At 42.6% G+C, this 19,729-nt stretch overlaps 5 protein-coding genes across 5 annotated transcripts; 4 read left to right on the plus strand and 1 right to left on the minus strand.

The window, feature by feature from the left end:
* On the plus strand, positions 331-2,608 carry LOC8059197 (transcription factor MYB58). The gene is made up of 3 exons (XM_002456219.2): positions 331-815; positions 1,412-1,541; positions 1,683-2,608. Exons 1-3 carry the CDS (start codon positions 680-682, stop codon positions 2,371-2,373), a joined length of 957 nt encoding a protein of 318 aa, XP_002456264.1. The 5' UTR covers positions 331-679; the 3' UTR covers positions 2,374-2,608.
* Positions 5,292-5,922, plus strand: LOC8059198. Its single transcript, XM_021457868.1, has one exon. The coding sequence runs from the start codon at positions 5,326-5,328 to the stop codon at positions 5,608-5,610; it is 285 nt and encodes a 94-aa protein (XP_021313543.1). The 5' UTR covers positions 5,292-5,325; the 3' UTR covers positions 5,611-5,922.
* LOC8059199 (glutathione S-transferase T3) lies at positions 8,069-10,132 on the plus strand. The gene is made up of 3 exons (XM_002456221.2): positions 8,069-8,299; positions 8,948-9,381; positions 9,457-10,132. Exons 2-3 carry the CDS (start codon positions 8,950-8,952, stop codon positions 10,063-10,065), a joined length of 1,041 nt encoding a protein of 346 aa, XP_002456266.2. The 5' UTR covers positions 8,069-8,299; positions 8,948-8,949; the 3' UTR covers positions 10,066-10,132.
* LOC8059200 lies at positions 10,749-11,482 on the plus strand. Its single transcript, XM_002456222.2, has one exon. It carries the CDS (start codon positions 10,837-10,839, stop codon positions 11,161-11,163), a length of 327 nt encoding a protein of 108 aa, XP_002456267.1. The 5' UTR covers positions 10,749-10,836; the 3' UTR covers positions 11,164-11,482.
* On the minus strand, positions 12,841-17,858 carry LOC8059201 (mitogen-activated protein kinase kinase 1). The gene is made up of 8 exons (XM_002458375.2): positions 17,685-17,858; positions 17,283-17,370; positions 16,349-16,486; positions 15,391-15,615; positions 15,077-15,259; positions 14,756-14,976; positions 13,375-13,420; positions 12,841-13,272 (listed from the first exon to the last, which is right to left on the minus strand). Exons 1-8 carry the CDS (start codon positions 17,756-17,758, stop codon positions 13,180-13,182), a joined length of 1,068 nt encoding a protein of 355 aa, XP_002458420.1. The 5' UTR covers positions 17,759-17,858; the 3' UTR covers positions 12,841-13,179.

The following is a 19,729-nucleotide window of genomic DNA, read 5'->3' on the forward strand; positions in this document are numbered from 1 at the left end:
TTGTTTGATCCTCACCCAAAATATGCAGTGCAGCTATGCGCCGGTTGTTGCGCAGTACATATCAACGACTAGTTTTAATTAGTGGAGTCTACTAATAAGAATACATACAAGAAGAGTGCATACATTCGCGTACTTATCTTGTTGATCACATCACACAAGCAAGCGCTAGCTTGTGGACATTGGCACAAACTAAAATATAATGCGATCGAATTAATTCCCACGAAACACACAACACGACAATCTATTAGCTGCTTGGCAGCTGAACTCTTTATTTCCCTAGTTTTTTCTTGGCATATAAACGTATAGATGTCGTCGACGACGACTAGACGATCGAGACGCAGTTTCTATGCACGCTTGGTCAACTGGTTCAGCGCGGGTTCTGCTCGTTGGCGCGATATAATCCCCCGGGAGACGCGACCAAACCTCTCCAGTAATCCCGTTCCCTGCTCTCTCTCCTTCCTCCTCTGCATTCTGTGATTCTCTGTCGCCTCCGGTGGCCTCCCCTCTCCCACTCGCTCATCCACATCCACCATAAATAGCTAGCTAGCTAGTGCCGGCCGGCGCCGGTGCAGGTGAAGAAGGTAGCACGCGCGGCGGGAGATAGCTAGCTAAACTAGGAAATTAAAGGGCCGCCGGCCGGCGGGACGATAGATCGTCAGGACAGGACGAGAAGAGATCGATGGGGCGGTCGCCGTGCTGCGACAAGACGAGGGTGAAGCGGGGCCCGTGGTCGCAGGAGGAGGACGCCATCCTCAGGAGCTTCGTCCAGAGGTTCGGCAATGCCGGCAATTGGATCGCCCTGCCGCACAAAGCAGGTAATAATTAGCTTGCCTTAGGCCTTCTTTAGTTCCAAAATTTTTTGTAAAATCGACACTGTAGCACTTTCGTTTGTTTATGGTAAATATTATCCAATTATGGACTAACTAGGCTTAAAAGATTCGTCTCGTCAATTCCGACTAAACTATGCAATTAGTTTTTATTTTCGTCTATATTTAATACTCCATGCATGCGTCTAGAGATTCGATGTGATGGAAAATCTGAAAAATTTTACAAAATTTGTTGGGAACTAAACAAGGCCTCAGTTTATTTTCTAGTCTTGCTTTTTTTTTTACCACCACCAAGAACCATCTCGCTTTCCGCGTGAATGCAAGCTGCAAACATCATCAGTTGAGAGTTGGTGGCGCACGGTACTAGTCAAAGGCTTCGGTCTGGTCTGTTTAGGTTTTCTATAAGCTGCGCGGTTTGGTGGTGGAATAATTCTCTCTTTGAACTTGTGAATTAATTGTCCTTTCTGTTTAGGTTGACGTAGCGTATAGTAGTTTAACTGACCGTACGTACGCAAGCAAGCTTAATTACGATTGAGATACTCAACTACAGTACTCTTTAATTTGATTATTGTCTCGTACGTCAGGGCTGAAACGATGCGGTAAGAGCTGCCGTCTTCGCTGGCTGAACTACCTCCGCCCCGAGCTCCGACACGGCGGCTTCACCGACGAGGAAGACAACCTTATCCTGTCCCTCTACGGCGAGCTTGGAAGCAAGTACGCATGCATGCATGCATTAACTTTAACTATATATCTACTATGGGCAAACCGCAAACGCTAGACAACAAACCATGCATGCATGAGGCTTCTTGCACGGCTAACAGCTAACTGCAAGCATGCGCATGCACGTACGTACAGGTGGTCGGTGATAGCGTCCAGGCTCCCCGGACGGACGGACAACGACGTCAAGAACTACTGGAACACCAAGCTCAAGAAGAGGTACTTGGCGGCGTCCACAAGAGAAGAAGGAAGGCCGCCGCCGACATCACCACCAGCGGCGACTCCTAGCGGCGATGATAGCACCGCCGCCGCCGGCAGTGACCAGCAGGCCCAACGACAAGATGAACCCCTTCTTCTTCCGCTGACACCTCCAGCCCTCACCGATCTCGATGATACAGGTACAGCCGCGTTTGTTGACACGGGTGCACGTGCTACCGTCGTCGTCGACGACGACATGCTCCTCTTCAAGTCCGAGCAGCTGTACGCCGAGCTCGTGGGCCTCGTCGATGAGAAGCAATCGTCTCAGCAGGCCACAACTGGAGCGTCCGCTGGTAGCAGGGACGAAGCGTCGACAGCGACGCCATCGTCCTCGTTGTCTGGAACAACAAGCAGCAGTCCGACGGTTAGCAGCAGCTCAGGTAGCTGCACCTTGTGGCCCGACACAACGCTGCTGCCCGAGTCCACCACCGGCCTGTTCGACGATTACGGTGTTGGTGACGCGTTCGGAGTGGCTCTGCTGCCTGCGTACTACTTCCAAGACCTGATGGCGGCCTCGTCCTACGACGATGTTACTGCTACGGTGGCGCAGGATTTGCTGTACTACCAGTAGAGTAGTACTGCTAATGGCAGCATGCATGGCTTGATGACGAGTTGAGACGTAATGATGTCCGTGTGGTGCATACACATACACTCCCAGATCGACTCCCTAGCTTGCATAGTTGCATTGCATTGGTTCCTCCTGTCAAGATTACTTGACGTCGAGAGCAGAAAGCAAATGTTCACCAAAACTTGATTTGTCTCCACCTGGAAAGATTGAATGTAAGGGAACCTCGATATTCATATTCGACCAATAGAGAAGCATTTTTCTCACAACAAAAGAAAAATCTAAAAAAAATGCATGGGAAAAACTCAAACCTAGCTATAGGTGTTTCTTCCAAAAAAACTCAAAACTAGGTGAACCTAAGGCCTTGTTCGTTTAACAGTAGGATTCATTTCAGATGATCAAATATAGTACAAATTAGCACGACATTCCTGGTTGGAATAATTTTAAGGATCCATTCTGTGACAACCGAACAAGCCCTAAAGGATTCCAGGGCCCACGGAGCCTTCACTCTTGGGAAACACCAGAGCACCGGATATTTACATATTTACACTATAGAATCCACTGAGGGTTAATTAATCTGATTTGTTTGCAACTACGTTAAACCACACCATCATTTTTGTTGCAGTCGTCTAATCTTAAATATAGCCATCTAGATCGTAGTCATCCATTCTTTTGTTTCTTATCCCTTCTCCTTCACTTCTCTGTCGTGTGCCCTAGCTCGTGGCCCAAGGTTTCTCAACGAAACCATCGCGCTACTCCATCTCCCGTATATATACATGGTGCCCACAAATCGTTTTAGCTTTCCCCCCTTTCATTCATTGATGCTTGAGAAACTATCATCTAGTACTCCCTCTATCTCTGAATAAATCATTTTCTAAAGTTATCTTAAGTCAAATATTTTTAAGTTCGACCAAACTTATACAAAAGAACACTAAAATTACACCAAATTAGTATCATTAGATACACCATAAACTATATTCTCATAATATGCTCATTTGGAGTCGTAGATATTTGTGTTTTTTTCTATCATGTGCTCTACATAGTCCTTAATACAGCATCCACTCAAACATGTATTGATGCTCTCTAAACTGTGTCTCAAGAGAGAATCCCTACAAACAAAAATAGAGTGATTACCAAACAGTTCTAGGAATACAAAATCATAACTAAAATGTTTCTTGGATCCATTATAGATAAAAAAACTAATTCACAAAGAAACAAAATCCTTTGAGAAACTGAATTTATGATAGGTAGAGCCTAACCAACTGCTACTATGCTACACCTCACTTCTGCTATGTAAATTGCTCATCTAGTGATCCTCCGTGACCATTGACCATCCAGACTGTGACCAACAATGGGCAACATATTAATCATCCAAACTTCGGGTCTGCCACTGCAGCCAGGCCATTCTGTTAGCCTACCCTCAAGCATCCTTTCAGAGTTTGTAACCAAAGACCGGAATTGATGTTGATATTAAGAGTAAGTTAGGTAGCGCTCCTAGAGCTGGTCTGCTTTGTTCCACGCACAATTTTCACTCTCTCAAGCCAAGATACATGAAGCCTAAAAAGTAGCTTTGATTGGCTCCTCAGTCGTGCGCCCAAGTCTTCTCCAAAACACCCCTATGTTGGCAAGGCATTGGGGCGCCGGGCCACTGGGGAGTGAGGGCATGCCACCGAGTGGTGGAAGCTTTGGACTGTGGAGGAAACCGGAGCGCCGAGAGGCAAGGAGGCCTCCTGAGCTATAAGGGTTGAGAAAGCAAATAAGAAAAAGGGGGAAGAAGATAATAAAAAGGGCATTATGGATATTTTATCCTTTTTTTTTATCAAAAACAACTTTAACTCCACGAGTGTAAGTGTTGTTGGCTCGCTACTCGTGGAGTCGAAGAAAATAAAAGTTATTCGATGAGCAAAGCAGAGATATACCAAACAAACCCCTACTCTTTTCAAAACCCTATCCACCAAAGTAGTGAAAATGTGCACTGCAGCTCAGAGAAATAATCAATATTTGCTCGCAAGTACCAAAATATTGTGCAGATCCATGACGTCAAAGGCAATTTTGCAGTGGAAAGTCAAAAGGCAGCTTTGAGATCCATGGCGTCGTAGTAGCGAAAGGGACCATCCAACAGATAATAGTACGTAACAACGCTAGATGACGATGACACGCCAGCTTGAACGAGCAGGGATGATGATATTAGCGCGTCATTTTCGTATTGACAGTGACAAATATAATTGACAGTGTCATGCTTGCATCATGCCGCCGTGTTACCAAGGGCCGCGGCCGGGCTGAGCGAGCGACGACCATGCCCTAGAGACGTAGAGGGACCATGTCCTCAAGCAAGAAACCTGCCGGCGTTTGACGCTCGCCTCTTTCATGCCATGCCCAAGCCAAAAGCATAGGTACTGGTACAGCCACACCACAAATGCACAAATCAATGCATGCATCGATGGCAACCAGTTTAATTTCCTTTGGCCTTGGCCGATCGTTGTTTCGTTCTCTGGTCGGCAAGGGCATTACCGTCTCGCCGCAGCTCCAGGCCTGCTGCCACCACACAAGCCTCGATATGTGAAGGGATGTCTGCAGGCTGAGTACAACATGCAGGCCCATGTGTGACGAGGCATGGGCTTCCTTTGGGCCTGGATATTATTGGGCCGAAAAACTCCTGGTGCTCGCCTCACACGCGTTTGGCCCAGCAAAGGTTCGTTCAGGTTCCAACTTCCAAATGCGCGGCCTCGGACGCGTACGCGGGTATAAAGCGCTCAGGTCAAACCGTCAGAGACTGCTTGGACCCCAAGTTGCAGTTGCAGGTCGCCACACCACACGAATCCGTGGTCGCCAAGGAAACGTACGCTGACCACTGCAGTTTCCGCCTGTTCCGGGCGGGCTATAAATCTGTCACCTCACCGGTCGTCTCCCTGTCATCATCAGCAGCAAACACGAGCAAACAAAGGCAAACCAAGCACGATGCGTCGCGAGGGCCGGCAGCACGGGTGGGTGTTCACCGTCGACCCCACCCTGGTCGACGCGGAGGGCAAGTGCCGGTCCCGCGCGGTGCAGGTCGAGGGCGCGGCGGCGGCGGCGGCCAACGGCGGGTTCGTCAGGGTGCCGCGCAAGCCCACCAACCACTCCAAGCCCGCCGTCGGCCGCGCGTACAAGGGCCAGATCGGCAAGGGATCAGAGGCCGGGTCCGGCAGCAGGCACAAGTTCAAGCACGACGAGGTCAAGATGTACTACCTCGACCTCCAGTGAGCCGACGACGGCGCCGTCGATGTGTATGACGACGTCGACACATGAGGGCCAACTGCGTTGCATTCCCAGGAGGAGAGTATACATGCATGCACACTTTTGTTTGTGTCGATCCGCAGATTATTGAGTGTCGTATCGTCTGTTGTTGTTTTCATTTTGTGACGGGACTCTGTTGTCAGAATCAGGAGAACTTTTTTTTTTGATTGGAGAATCACGAGAACTTACATGCACGTGTTGTGCTTCAAATGTTTCGACCTCAATGTTGTTAATTAAAAGTTAAAATCTCTGGCGGTTGTAAGCTTCCGGCCTTCATTTTATCATGCATGCTCTGCTCGTTCCAAGAAACTAAAAGCAACTCTAACCAAGTTCTCATTTTTTGTCCCTCTATTCCTTCAAACGAGAGTCACTCATCTATATTTTATCCCATATTTTTTGGCGAATCTTTCCTACTCTACAATGTATTATCATAAACCTTATTCCTTGGTCCCACTTGTCAGCTTTATGGAAGAGAGAAAAGGAGAATTAGGAAGAATGATGAGGGGCTTCTACATCGGGATTCTGGAGAGAGGAATGAGAGTCCCTCATCCATCAGGGCATGAATAGGAGCTTGATTGCAGAGCCTTTTGGTCCCACTTGTCAGCTTTATGGAAAGAGGTAAATGAGGGGAAACATGAGAGGCTTCTATATCTGTCGGTTCTGAAGAGAAATGAGGGTCCCTCATCTATCAGGGCATGAATGAGAGCTTGGTTAGAGAGCCTTTTCATATTTTGAGCTCTCAAGATGGGAAAAAGGCTCAGGTAGGAGCTTGGTTTGGAGCTGTTCTAAAAAGAACATGTGATGTGGGTATAAATATAAATTGCACATACCATATTATCAATATTATATGATAATAATAATAACTCTTCTCAGTGGACCCTCTCTATATAGAAGATAGATCCAACAAATTTCTAGTGTTTTTGTCAAAACAGAGCATAGATTCAAACACATCACCTATTATTGAAAGAATAACATTGTTAGTTAAATTATAAAATAAATCTAGAAAAATGTGATCACCCACATCAAGTCAACGACTTAAATCTAGAGTGCAGGTTTTACCATAAGAAATCTCTAATTAGCTAAGCTACACTCAGCTCCATTCACAATTCCCAGTGCTTCTTGGGACTTGAAATTCTCATATGATTTTGGTACTTATTTATCCATAATCATATTCTCGTATTTTCAAGTTGTTATTCATAGTGTATAAAAACTACATTCTTGAGTGTGGAAGTAACCATGTGAGAGTTGTTGCATTCTAGTGTGAGCCTGAGTGGGTTAGGCTTGTTTGGTAGGGCTTCTAGAGTCACTCTAGCTTTGGCTTCGGTCGAAGCTCTACCAAACGACCATCCAAGAAATGGCTCCAACAAAGAAGCATGGAGAAATCGGAACTAATTTCCTATTGGGCAAAGGTGCGAAAACATGACTTCATTCCTCACAGATATGACATAAATTATAACAAATGTCACTAGAGTCTTTTTGCTAAACGTCTTTCAAAATGATCCTAGGTCTCTAGAGAGGTTGCTTCACAAGAGGAACCATAACCGGAGCTCTTTTAGGAGGAGTCAGAACCCTATCAAACTGCACGGGTGTACACTCACCTATATGGATGCATGCAAGCACAACCTACTCCTATGAGCATGTTTAAAGAATAGAGTTGAAGAGTGCAAATCTCAAGATCTCAACATTTACGAAGTCGCACGCACAACTACCCCTATAAGCACGTTCAATCACCACAAGTGCACGTACAACCTATCCTATGAGTGTGTTTAAAGAATTAAGGCCTTGTTTGGTAGAGCTCCTATCGGCTCTAGCTTCTCTGATGTATTCCTTGTTTATGCACTGCTCATAGGAGCTCTTTTTCTCTCTTCTATCTCCTCCTCTCACAGAGCCAGTATTCTCTGTGTTGTTTATTCTCTGTGTTGTTTTAAGGGGTGTTTAGTTTCCTATAGAATCCAAAATACAAAATGCCAACTATTTTGGAGTGATGAAATACAAAATGCCAAAATTTTCAGAGTCATGTTTAGTTCCATCCAAAATACAGAATTTATTGTCCTCATGAAGCCTCTCGAGGCTCATTTTGGGTTTTTTTGACCTCTTGAGGCCAAAATCCAAAATGGAGAATAACTACCTTTTTACCAAAAATTTTGCATGGTGTTTAGTTCCATTTTACAAAATGATGAACCACAACCCAATTTTTTGGAAAAAAAATGAGAACTAAACACCCCTTAAAACAACACAACGGAATATGCACCACTGAGAGCATCTCCAAGAGTTTGCTAAAACACTTGCTATCCCACAAATTTTGGCAAATCAATGAAAAAACTCTCTCCAACAGTTTGCTAAACATGGTTGCTAAAAATCTGGAGTTGCCATCTACTTGATCCGCGCGCGGACTTCTGCACGCGCGTACTCGCCACGCATCCCCCCCACCCCCGCGCCGTCTCATTGTTCCCGCGAGTTCCGTGAAACTTCCCGTGCTGGAACTCGCGACCAGATCAAGCACCTCGCCGCCGAGTACACGAAGCAGGCAACGCGATCCCGCCTATCGACGCCGCCGTCCGTTCGTGGAATAGATCCGGCGCGGACCAAGAGGAGCAGAAGCCGCGACTCGGAGTTCTCTGCTGGATCTCGCGACTCCGACGGGACGAGAAATCAGGTATTTTCGACCTTGATCGCTACTGCTATGGCGAGATCAGTTCGTGAGCAGGTGCGGATCTACACAACCCGGGGTGAGCTCATCCGATCAAACGAGCATCTGCAGTCCGGATGGAGAGCTCGGCTTGTAATCTAGTCTGGATGCCATCACTACTTGTACAGATGGAGAAATCAGCCCTTGTACAGATGGAGATGCCATCGTCCGGATGCCATCGCTACTTGTAATCTAGTCCGGATTACAAAGCGTGATGACCGATGCGGTTGGGGACTCAGGAGTAATCAGAAAAGCACCGAATATGCCTCTTATGCTAACCTCGACATGCACCGTACATGTAGCAGCCCTCTGCCGCCAGTAGCAGGCAGTGGATATCAGGCATCGATTGGCTCCTCTCAAGCTTGAAAGCCTGAGCTCTCTACTATTTTTGTTGTCTGTTGCACTTGACTCACAGTCAATATCTTCATGATTCACAAACTGTTATTTATTTTTGTGTTCATACTATAATATGGTTGTTACATGTTTGCACTTGTGTAGTGTTTTTGTGTTCATACTATAATATGTTTGTTACGCGCCGTCTCTTCATTTTGATTCCGTCATGATATTGCTGAAAGATTGTATGTATGTTGATGTATTTTTTCGTTTTTGTTACAGTCATGGAGAATCAAGGAGAAGACTTTTTGTCTGGGATTCTTTTCGACGGACAACATGACCATGTTTCTGGTTCGGATGACATTCCAATTACTCAGCAACAAACTCAGTCTAGTCCAGAGGTGGAAGTTGTTGCTAGTCGTGGTAACAAGGGGACCAAGAGGTCTAAAAATTTTAATGTTGAAGAAGACGAGCTAATTTGCGAAGGATGGTTGATTGCTAGCAAAGATCCCATCCACGGGGCCAACCAAAACCGTACCGGGTTCTGGGGTAAGGTGCATGCTCACTTTGAGAAGCACAATAAGGGTACAACTCCAAGGACAGAGAGTTCAATCCTGCATAGATGGCTCACAATTCAAACAGTAGTGAACAAGTTTTGTTCGTGTTATGAAGGGATTGAACGTAGAAATCAAAGTGGTACAACTATACAAGACAAGGTACTATGTGTTGAATTTATAACTTTCTGGTTGGTTTGTTTGTGACTGGTACTCATATGTACATATTATGTGCAGATTGCCGCAGCCCTCAAGGTGTTCTCGGGAGTAGACAACAAGGAGGGGAAGAAGTGCAATGTTGTGCCTTGTTGGAACATACTTAAGGAGGAAGACAAGTGGAAAACAAGGAGGATTGAACTTGTACAGATGGAGAAACAAGCATCTGCAGGAAACAAGAACAAAAAGAAGTCCACCAAGGTGTCTCGGCCAAGGGAAGAGGAAGGAAACAACAATGAGAAGGAGGGCAATGATGATACTGCTGCTGCTGCAGAGACTGCAGCAACCAAAAGGGGCGAAGGAGTGAAAAAGGCTAAAGCAAACCTTAGGCGAGGGGGTGGGGAAGCTTGCTTGGAAGCAATCGACAACATGTGGGCAAAAAAGGAGCTGGCTGACAATGAAAAGGAGAAGGCAAAGAATGAGAGATTTATGTTGTCATATGAGCTAGACAAGCAATCGCTAGAGCTAGAGAAGAAAAGTGCTGAAGCGGAGGACAAAAGAGCTGAAGCCGACTTGATGAAGCAAGAGAAAGAAATTATGCTTGCGGACATGACCTCCCTTAACGCGCTGCAGCGTGAATGGCTTGACATTATGCAGAAGGACATTCTCGCTAGACGTCATGGAAATTAAATTTAGTTTATTAAATTTTAGTTTAGAAATAGTACATTCAGCTTTTAATTTTGTCATCATTTTTTCCCGTCCGTCGTTTGTTCATCAGAAACCTAGTTTAATTATTTAAGAAATATTAGCACTTGTCTTCGTTAATTCTCTGTAGCTCTACTCAGCTGTTTACGTGCGCATGCGCATGGCTGCATGGTCCTGTAGGTGAATGACAGACAGAAATCTGCTGTCGTGCTTTTCAGTTGGATTCGGTGATTGTTCCAAAGGTGCTGCTGACAGAGGCGACGTCGAGGCATCACGCACCGGCCACAGGATAGATGGGCGTTGGTAGTTAAGGTGTGGGTCTTTTTTTTTAATTTGGTAAGTTCAAATGGCAAACTATTGGAGATGGTTATTTTTTTCACTTACCAAATCTTTTACCAAGTTGTCAAAACTCAAAATATGACAAATAAATTTTAGTAAACTGTTGAGATATACGAACTTTGCCAAGACCAATAAAACGTGGCCGTCTTGAGCGATGGCTTATAGTAGTTGTATTTTCCGAGGCCCAATATCTGCCACCTCGGCCTGGCCCAACTATAGCCGACTCGTTGGCAAACGTGAGACGAAAATCGTCAGGGACTTGGACGCCAAGTACTCCGTTGCCGACTCGACCCTGACGAAACCGTGGCCGGCAAGGAACCGTCGGCGCACCGCCGCTCCGGGGCATATAAATCTCAGAGGCAGCCTCCGATCCAGCCGCACACAATCCCCACACAGCAACCAAGGCAAACCAGCACGATGCGTCGCGAGGGCCGGCAGCACGGGTGGGTGTTCACCGTCGACCCCAGCCTGGTCGACGCGGAGGGCAAGCAGTGCCGTTCCCGCGCGGTGCAGGTCGACGGCGCGGCGGCGGCCAACGGCGGGTTCGTCAGGGCGCCGCGGAAGCCCACCAACCACACCAAGCCCGCCGTCGGCCGCGCCTACAAGGCGCTGATCGGCAAGGGAGAGGCTGGGTCCGGCAGGGGCAGGCACAAGTTCAAGCACGACGAGGCCAAGATGTACCACCTCTACCTCGAGGGCGCCGACGACGCCTACGCGGATGCGATGCTGGAGTTCGACTGGTAGTCCTACTGACATGGGTGTGTGAATGCGGTGCTGGATCGGAGTTCGACGGGCCTCATTGCCAGGAAGTGCAGAGATCGATGTTAGGCTTCTGTGTCTCAATCCAAATGTGTTTTGTGATGTGAGTCGTTGTTGCGTCAGCAGTGAATAAAAAAAGGCAGGGATCTGGAATGTATCCCAAATTGGGAATCAATCTTGATCTCCAAAGTTGAAATTTGTAAAAGTTTTAGCCGTACGAGTTTCCGTTTTTGGGTCCTGTTGTTTTCAAATGTAATAGCGTTCATGCAGTTAAAGACTGTTTACTGTTATTTTCTGTCACAAAGCGTATTGTCAAACAATATCCTCGATTTCAAGACCACGTATCCTCGGACATCAACAAAAATACATACACTACGGATCCGGATCCTCAGATGTAAGCCTCTGCCTAAAGTCGGATCTTCAGATGTAAGCCGTCTTGTCCTGAGTTAAGAGTCCAATTCTGAATGTTTTGAATCTGAACCTGAATGTTTTGAATCTGAACCTGAATGTGTGTCCAAATCTGAATGTTTTGAATCTGAACCTTAATGTGTTATTATGCAAGCTCTGTTGCAAGCATGGGTTGGTGGGTTGGTTTGGGGACGACAGATATGCTCGACTAAGCTCTACCGTGGTTTAACCACTTTTCAGGACGAGGCAGGATGAAACCATCCCCGTTTTGTGTTCGGTTCATCCTCACTTGTCTCCGAACCAAACACATACTCCGTACTAGTGAATATCCACTTGGAGGGATGCTCTATCCTCCGAACCCCAAACCAAACAACACTGAAAGTAGGACCATCCTACAAATCTTTTTTTTTTTTGACAACAACCATCCTACAAATCTTAGAGCATGTTTGGATTTCTCAGCGTGTTGTCCCACCTAGCCTCGGCAAAGCCAGCCTTGCCAGCGAAGGTGAGCTGAATTGGCCCGGGAGTAAGGCCTCGTTTAGTTCCAATTTTTTTTTTACAAAATAGACACTGTAGCACTTTCATTTGTATTTAAAAAATACTGTTCAATCATAAACTAACTTGTCTCAAAAGATTCATCTCGTCAATTCTAACTAAGGCCCTGTTTAGTTCCTCACCTAAAAATTTTTCATCCATCCAATCGAATCTATGGACACATGTATAGAACATTAAATGTAAATAAAAAAATAAACTAATTACACAGTTTGATTGAAAATCGTGAGACGAATCTTTTAAGCCTAGTTAGTCTGGTTGGCCTTAAGTGCTACAGTAACTCACATGTGCTAATAATAGATTAATTATGCTTAATAGATTTGTCTTGACGAGCTATGTAATTTGTTTTTTTTATTAGTTTCTAAAAACCCCTCCCGATATCCTTCCGACACATTTGATGTGACATCCAAAATTTTTTTACTTCTAATCTAAACAGGGTGTGCAATTAGTTTTTATTTTCGTCTATATTTAATACTTCATACATGCGTCTAAAGATTCAATGTGATAAGAAATCACAAAGGAGAAATCTTGAAGGGAAGATAACGAGGTAGGGAAGGCAAACAGGAACGAGGAATCCTAACACGCCTAGCGAATATTGCCTCTGAGTCTGAGGTATGACCCTGTCCCTCCTATCCCCAAACCAAACAGCACTGCAAGTGGTATTGTCACATCCCACCCGGTCCCCATCCCTGAACCAACATAGCATCCTTGAATCATGTTGGCAAGCATGTTTTGAATATTCAGTTCGTCCCTTTTGAATCGTCTGCCAATAATAAGACTGCAAAAGTTAAAACAAGACTCGCAATCACAAGGCCAACGCAACAATAGCTACAATAAGGTGACCATACGGAACGCAGCATGACTTCCTCTGCTCTTATGCTCAGCTAGCCACAAGGGTCTTGGATCATACAATGATCGATGTTATGGCATGTTCATGTAGGGAATTGGAGGCTGCAGTTCAGGAGCAGATGCCCTGCTGCTAGATGCATCGATGTCAAACCCTGAAGGCACAACAAAGGCTTCATCACCCAACAAGGCAGGCTATTCGGGTATATTCATTGGAGGTTCCAGGTCCTCGACGAGAATCCGCAGGTCTAGATCCTTATCCTCAAACTTCTTCAAAAAAGGGTGGTTCTGCAAGAATAGAAATGACAATTCAGCACATCGTACTCAATCATTTATAAGTGATGTGATAGTCAGATTCATTTGAGAGCTAATTAGTCAGGCAATGCTAACCAAGAGTTCTGAAGCAGACATCCGCTGAGCCGGATCTTTTTGTATGCTGCAAAAAGATTATAACAAAAAAAAAATGTAAACATTCAGTAAATAGCAATGATAACTAAGTAAAAAAGCATTTCCTTTCACAACTCTTTTCATGAAAATAAGATTAGTACACTGCACAGGAGAAAATTGACTAGGGTAGGTACAAGCACAACCACACAGCCCAGGTTTATTGATCTTGAAAACACTGTCATAGGTCATGGTCATCAATCACATGTGCTTCAAAGTAATTTTGCGGGGGTGGCAATGGACATGACTTATGTTAAGAAATACATTATGAATCTTTATCATTATTTTGATAGATTACAACATCTGATCATAAATTAACCCTAGACATACAAAAATTTACGACAAAACTTATGAAAAATAAATAATGTAATCTTTTACATAGTTATGATGTCCACTATTACCTTCAAGCTCAACTTGTACTTGGAGAAAAAAAAAGGTGTAGATTGGACCAATTGAAAATTTGAAATAGTTTGGGGGGGGGGGGGCGATTTAAATCAAACAATTATTTTTTTGGCAGGTTATTAGGGCTCAGGCCAAACTTGAGGGGAGTAATTTGGACTTTTTCCTTCATCTAAAGTGCTATAGTATGTATTTCGAGGGTTAAAGAAGTACCAAACCTTACTTGTATTAAGAGATATAAGATAGGATATATATGTATGACATTAACATGCTAAAAAACACATTATGGCCCAACTAGCAAATAAACCTAAGCTTCCCTGACCCTGAGTACCCACCAACTACAGTCCAGAGTGAAGTAAATGTTTTTTTTGAAGGAACAGAGTGAAGTAAATGTTAGAAAAAGATCTTAGTATTTACTAATCACCAGAGACTGACTTATTGTAAGAGTTTCACCTACTGAATATTGGCTGCAACTGAACCATTGATGTCCAAATACTTGTGGCACAATTGCAAAGTTTTCAGCAGATACATTGCATGATCAACTCTAGTGTGAATGGTTGTACAAAAGTTCCCATGACAAAAAATCGGCTTAAGTGGATTTCACTAGTAAAATTATCTGAAAACCTATTTGCTGATGCTGACTAATGAAGCTCAAACTTATTTCCCATGACAACAGTTTCCATTAACTAGTGAAGCTCAAACGCTTACAATACAACAATTATACTGCTCATCCAACAGGTAAAGAATGTTTTAGCACACAAAGTCCTCTAGCTGTAAGGATGAATGCAATCACCAGAAAAACTGCATTTCCATTAATAAGCGACATTAAGTAGCTTTTAATAGCTTCAAATACTTCTGTTAATAACTATCATAAAGGCATTAATAATTATTTTTCATTTGTAATTTCAGAGAAGAAATTTCAGCATACCAAGAGGAGATAAATGAGCAGAATTCTGGAGAGAACTGATCTGCAGGTGCAGAAGGTGGTGGCTGATCGACAATAGCCTCCAGTAGTTCATAAAAGCTTAACCAACCTTCACCTTCTGAAGGTATATAAGGGAACCGGCCAATGGCACACTCAAGTATAACTAAGCCCAAACTCCATATGTCACTTTTGTAGTCATAAGAACTACCACTAATCCGCTCAGGCTGAAGAAGGAAGAAAAGAACTGTCACCGCACATTAATGCATTCATTGATGAACATAAACTAGCAATTACATGGCATGGAACATGATGAATTCAACATACCGCCATATAGTTGTAGGTTCCAACAAATGTATCTCGCTGTCCTATTGAGCTTGCTAGCACAGCACTCACGCCGAAGTCAGTAATCTTAACTTCACCTTTACGGTTGACCAACAAGTTAGATGGTTTTATGTCCCTGTGAATCACGTGCCTTTCATGATGAAGATACAATAAACCCTCCAAGACCTGAATTGACATAATACTATTCAGTCTTATGTGGGAGTTCCAACTTTCAAAAGAAGTAACAACACAAATCTGAGGCTATTCCAAAATTAGGAGAAGCGAAAGCAGAAAACAAAGGCCAACCTTATACATACCTGCTTACAAAGTACCGCAAGGTATGGCTCCAGAACAGTCTTCACTTGCTTAACAATGTCTGCAAGTGATCCACGGTCCATGTACTCAAGAACAAGATATATTACACCATTGTGGTAAAAAGATTGATGGCACATAACTATATGAGGGCACTGTGTTGCTTGGTTTATTTTGAGCTCCTGTACTATTTGTTTACGAACTGACTCCTGAATGTTCATTTGTATACCCTGCAAAGGAAATTGTAACACTGGTCAATCCATCAAGTCACAGACCATATGGATAAAATGACGCAGCAATCTGCTCAGCAGAGAATTCCAGAAATTTTCACTTAGTCAAATGCATTTGCTGATGTACTATCATTCATTAGCATCAATGGTTAGCTTATTCACAGATTTTGCATCTATAATAGATGTTATGGCTATCTTATTCAATGAGCATTTCCAACCTCAGTTTATGTTTTTACTAGAGTGCATGTTGCCATGTTGTAAATTTAATTGAAATCTGTCATATCATTACAAAGACGACTAAACAAAGCAATCACATGATAAGATGCAGAAAATTCTGATTGTCAGAAAAATGCTATCATGAAAGATTAATTTTTAAGAAAGGTATCATGGCATCATGCAGATCTTTATGTGCCATAGAGATTAGAGAACTTCATAACTTTTTGCTAGATTCCAAATGACTGACGTGTTTGTATAGAGCCGGCACCAAACAACCCCTATCCTGATAATTATCCTAGCAAACCAAACTAGTCGGCTATTCTGAGGGAGGGCTGAGCTGAGCTACTGATTACACCATCTAAAGAGACAAGGGCTTGTTTTTCATGCCAAGAAACACAAGAAATAGAAAAATCGAAGAAAATATTTATCTAGGGTGTTCTAAATTATGTGAGGTACATATTCTACATCTAGGCTGTGTGTCAGCTGTGTGGCCCACCAGGAAAAAAATGTAGTTTACCTTTAAGGCATACAATGTCCCCACCCATTTGTGCCTCACTAGCTGGACAATGCCACCACTTCCTTTGCCAATGACTTGAATCATCTCAAGATCATCCATTGATAACTGCACATCTTCCACCTTCAGCTTTGTTGATTCCTGGGGAAACGATGTGATCCAAATTCAGAAACTACTTGATAGCCAACCAGAATATACAAGTGTCAACACTCTTAACACAAAGTGGAAAACAAGGATCCTTATCGTAATTGAAGTTAAAAAATGATAGCCAAATAGCCATTGGGGCCAAAATACCACCCAAACTAGTTAGAGATAATTCCAGCAGTGGAGTCTAATTTTCTTTGAAACTGGGATCTCTGCACTTCTATTCACTGAATGTAGAAAATTTTACACAAACCATAACCCGAAGAGGAGATTGAGAAGCCAACTCTTATGAAAATTGAAATAAGTCCGACCTGACTTTGGGCGCGAGCTACAATCTGACTAAAACAACTGTAAACACAATAGGAAGTCCCCAGGTTCATAAAGGAAAATGAAGAGCGCATCTGACAGTAGCTAAATAACAGGCATATGAAAACCAATAATAAGCAACAATTCATAGAAACCTTTCAATCTAGTAGATACATAACAAGTATGGGGGTTCTCCATGCTGTTACAGTTCAAACAAAAGGCACAAAATTACATTTCTCCATGAGGATAAACTTGAAACAAAAAAAAGTAGACAAAGAACACCACTCAGTCTCTGACATCGCACAGATTCCATTCATTGAATCAAAGAAAGTTTTTTTTTAACAAATAACAACAAAATAGATGGTCTGGAATTGAACCAGTATGTGTGCTTATACTAAGTATCATGTGCAAACCTATAATTCCACCTTGCTAAGTACATTCCGCAACAATACTATAGCATGGATGAAGAGTCTGATCTGGAACTCACATCTTCACCCCCATTTTCCTCGGAGATAAGTCGCAAGCCACTTTGATTGAGCCGCAGCTCACCATCCTTGAACGTACCACTTGCCGTCCTATAAAAACGGAACCAGCCATCAAACTCAAAGATATCAATTCTGTTTGTGCATTATCTTCAGAAGATGAATGAATAGTCGAATTCGTGGTCAAAATCGAGGAATAGACAAAATTAAGCATGATCTACAGGTGGAACCGCAGAATAACATCTGGAGCACTTAAAACGGAAATATACGAAGAGCAACAACGAAGTTCCCGCTTATAAATATAAATACAGCCTTTAGCAACTCAAATCACTCCGATAACACTGGATACTTCAAAAAGAGAGAGGGGCGACGGGGGTAGTTGAGGGTAAGGAAGCGAGGGCACTCACAGGAACTTGTCGACGGGGGTCTCCTGCGCCGGCACGGAGAGCCTGAGGTCCTTGAGCGGCTTTTTCCCCCTCATGGCCTCGCTCTCGTCGTCGCAGTAGGGTTAGAGACGGAAGTGGCTGCTCGGGGAGGAAGAACCGAAGAAGGCGAGTAGAGAGGAGTACTACTCGGCGAGTAGACCGGGAGGGAGGAGAAAAGCCAGTTTTTTCGGGACCTGGACGCCCGTGACACTGCACGGTGGGGTAGTGGCACTGACGCATTTCTAAATTTTTTAGTCTAAAGTTTTTATATTTTATACTAGAGTAACCTGTGACTCGTTTGAGGCCTTGCTTAGAGCAACTCCAACAACTTTGTTATTCTTGTTATGGAGGCCTTTTAGAACTTCTATAGTAGAAAAATAGGCTTCAACAGATGTGCTATTTGGTTTTATAAAATAGAAAGTTTGTTATCCCTTGATTTTCGCTGGTCATATATAGCCAACCACTGGCACTAGCTATATGATAGCAAAGATGCTGTGAACCTCTTCTTTTTTAAGAAGTTATCTATTTTATAAAATGGCTAAATATTAGAATTTGATTACTAAGTTTAGCCAAGCTTTTGGAGATGCTCTTAGTTCCGAAAATTTTTGAAAAATAGATATTGTAGCACTTTCATTTGTATTTAAAAATATTGTCCAATTATGAACTAACTAGGCTCAAAAGATTCGTCTCGTCAATTCTGACCAAACTGTGCAATTAGTTTTTATTTTCGTCTATATTTAATACTCCATGCATGCGTCTAAAGATTCGACGTGACGAAAAATGTGAAAAATTTTACAAAATTTTGTAGGAACTAAATAAGGCCTGGGTGAGTAACAGGACACAGACAAACAGCTAAAAATCCAAAACAATCTATAATTTGAGACTAGTAGAATTTTTTTTAATACTCTTTCAGTCTCTTTCTCAAGTGTTATTATGAGAAATCAAACATACTCAATTTTAACTAAATATAATTATTAATATTTATGATGTCCAATAAATAATATTAAATCAACCATTCATTATATTTTTATAATATATATTTTTAAAAATACAAATGCTACTGATATTTTCTATAAATCTAGTCAAAATTTAAATATGAAAAGATATTTAAGGCTCCTTTGAAATGCATAATTGAAAGAACGTAGGAATATGAAAAACAAATGAACAAACACAGGAATGCACTGTAAAATAGAGGATTAAAATTTTTTTTGGATGAGCCCTTGGAAAAAACACATAAAAACATTAGAAGAGATTTGGTGTTAAACGATGATCATGAATAGTAATTATCAACATTCTACACGAAGGAATGGAAAAAGAGTTCAGAGTTATGAATCGTTTGTTTTTCCTATGGAACCAACGAAAATTTATTTTTTTTAATAAAGAGAAATATATTAATATCTCAACTTCTATATCAACCGATGTATATAACACTATTATTTATTACACTACATAAATTTAAACACAACCCATTTATACGTACCTAATTACCTCAATAAAGATCAAAGTACCACAAATATCTTCTAGTTGCCTGTCAGAATTGTGTATCATCATATCATCTACATTTGTGAATTTTTTTTATAAATTTAAACGACTTGTTTGCTATAGTTTGCACATGTTTTCACGAAGGTTGTAGTTTCTACCAGATACGTTCCTAAAAAACCGCCACATATTCCTTTACTTCTTATATACGTCAATCATGTGTTTCAGACAATACTACAATGCTTAAATCCAACACGAATCCTTCACTTTGCCATTGCAACTTTAAAGAGCGTTGGTAGATTTATAATTCAAAAATAAAGAACAAGTTTTCTTTATAAGGTTTTTCAATCGGATTCTCTATAAAACTTCTAAAATAGAGTATTTGACACTACTCCACAAACTCTTCTTTACTAGAATTTGTGTAGAGCTAAAACCATTTTTCTTCAAAATCGTGAAGTGGAGCCTGAAGCAGACCAGTCCAAACACGGGGCCTTTTACATATTTACCATCATAACGGTTGCCTCTCACCCGATTATCACTCTTATAAT

Source organism: Sorghum bicolor, chromosome 3 (assembly GCF_000003195.3).
Source record: "Sorghum bicolor cultivar BTx623 chromosome 3, Sorghum_bicolor_NCBIv3, whole genome shotgun sequence".
In the NCBI taxonomy this organism is placed as follows: domain Eukaryota; kingdom Viridiplantae; phylum Streptophyta; class Magnoliopsida; order Poales; family Poaceae; genus Sorghum; species Sorghum bicolor.

Coding starts and splice junctions, on each gene's coding strand:
- LOC8059197 (XM_002456219.2), top strand. CDS start 680: ATGGGGCGGTCGCCGTGCTGCGACAAGACGAGGGTGAAGCGGGGCCCG. Junction 816..1,411: donor CGCCCTGCCGCACAAAGCAG/GTAATAATTAGC, acceptor CTCGTACGTCAG/GGCTGAAACGATGCGGTAAG. Junction 1,542..1,682: donor TACGGCGAGCTTGGAAGCAA/GTACGCATGCAT, acceptor ACGTACGTACAG/GTGGTCGGTGATAGCGTCCA.
- LOC8059198 (XM_021457868.1), top strand. CDS start 5,326: ATGCGTCGCGAGGGCCGGCAGCACGGGTGGGTGTTCACCGTCGACCCC.
- LOC8059199 (XM_002456221.2), top strand. CDS start 8,950: ATGGAGAATCAAGGAGAAGACTTTTTGTCTGGGATTCTTTTCGACGGA. Junction 9,382..9,456: donor GTACAACTATACAAGACAAG/GTACTATGTGTT, acceptor TATTATGTGCAG/ATTGCCGCAGCCCTCAAGGT.
- LOC8059200 (XM_002456222.2), top strand. CDS start 10,837: ATGCGTCGCGAGGGCCGGCAGCACGGGTGGGTGTTCACCGTCGACCCC.
- LOC8059201 (XM_002458375.2), bottom strand. CDS start 17,758: ATGAGGGGGAAAAAGCCGCTCAAGGACCTCAGGCTCTCCGTGCCGGCG. Junction 17,371..17,684: donor ACCCCCGTCGACAAGTTCCT/GTGAGTGCCCTC, acceptor CCGTTTTTATAG/GACGGCAAGTGGTACGTTCA. Junction 13,273..13,374: donor TGTCTGCTTCAGAACTCTTG/GTTAGCATTGCC, acceptor CTATTCTTGCAG/AACCACCCTTTTTTGAAGAA.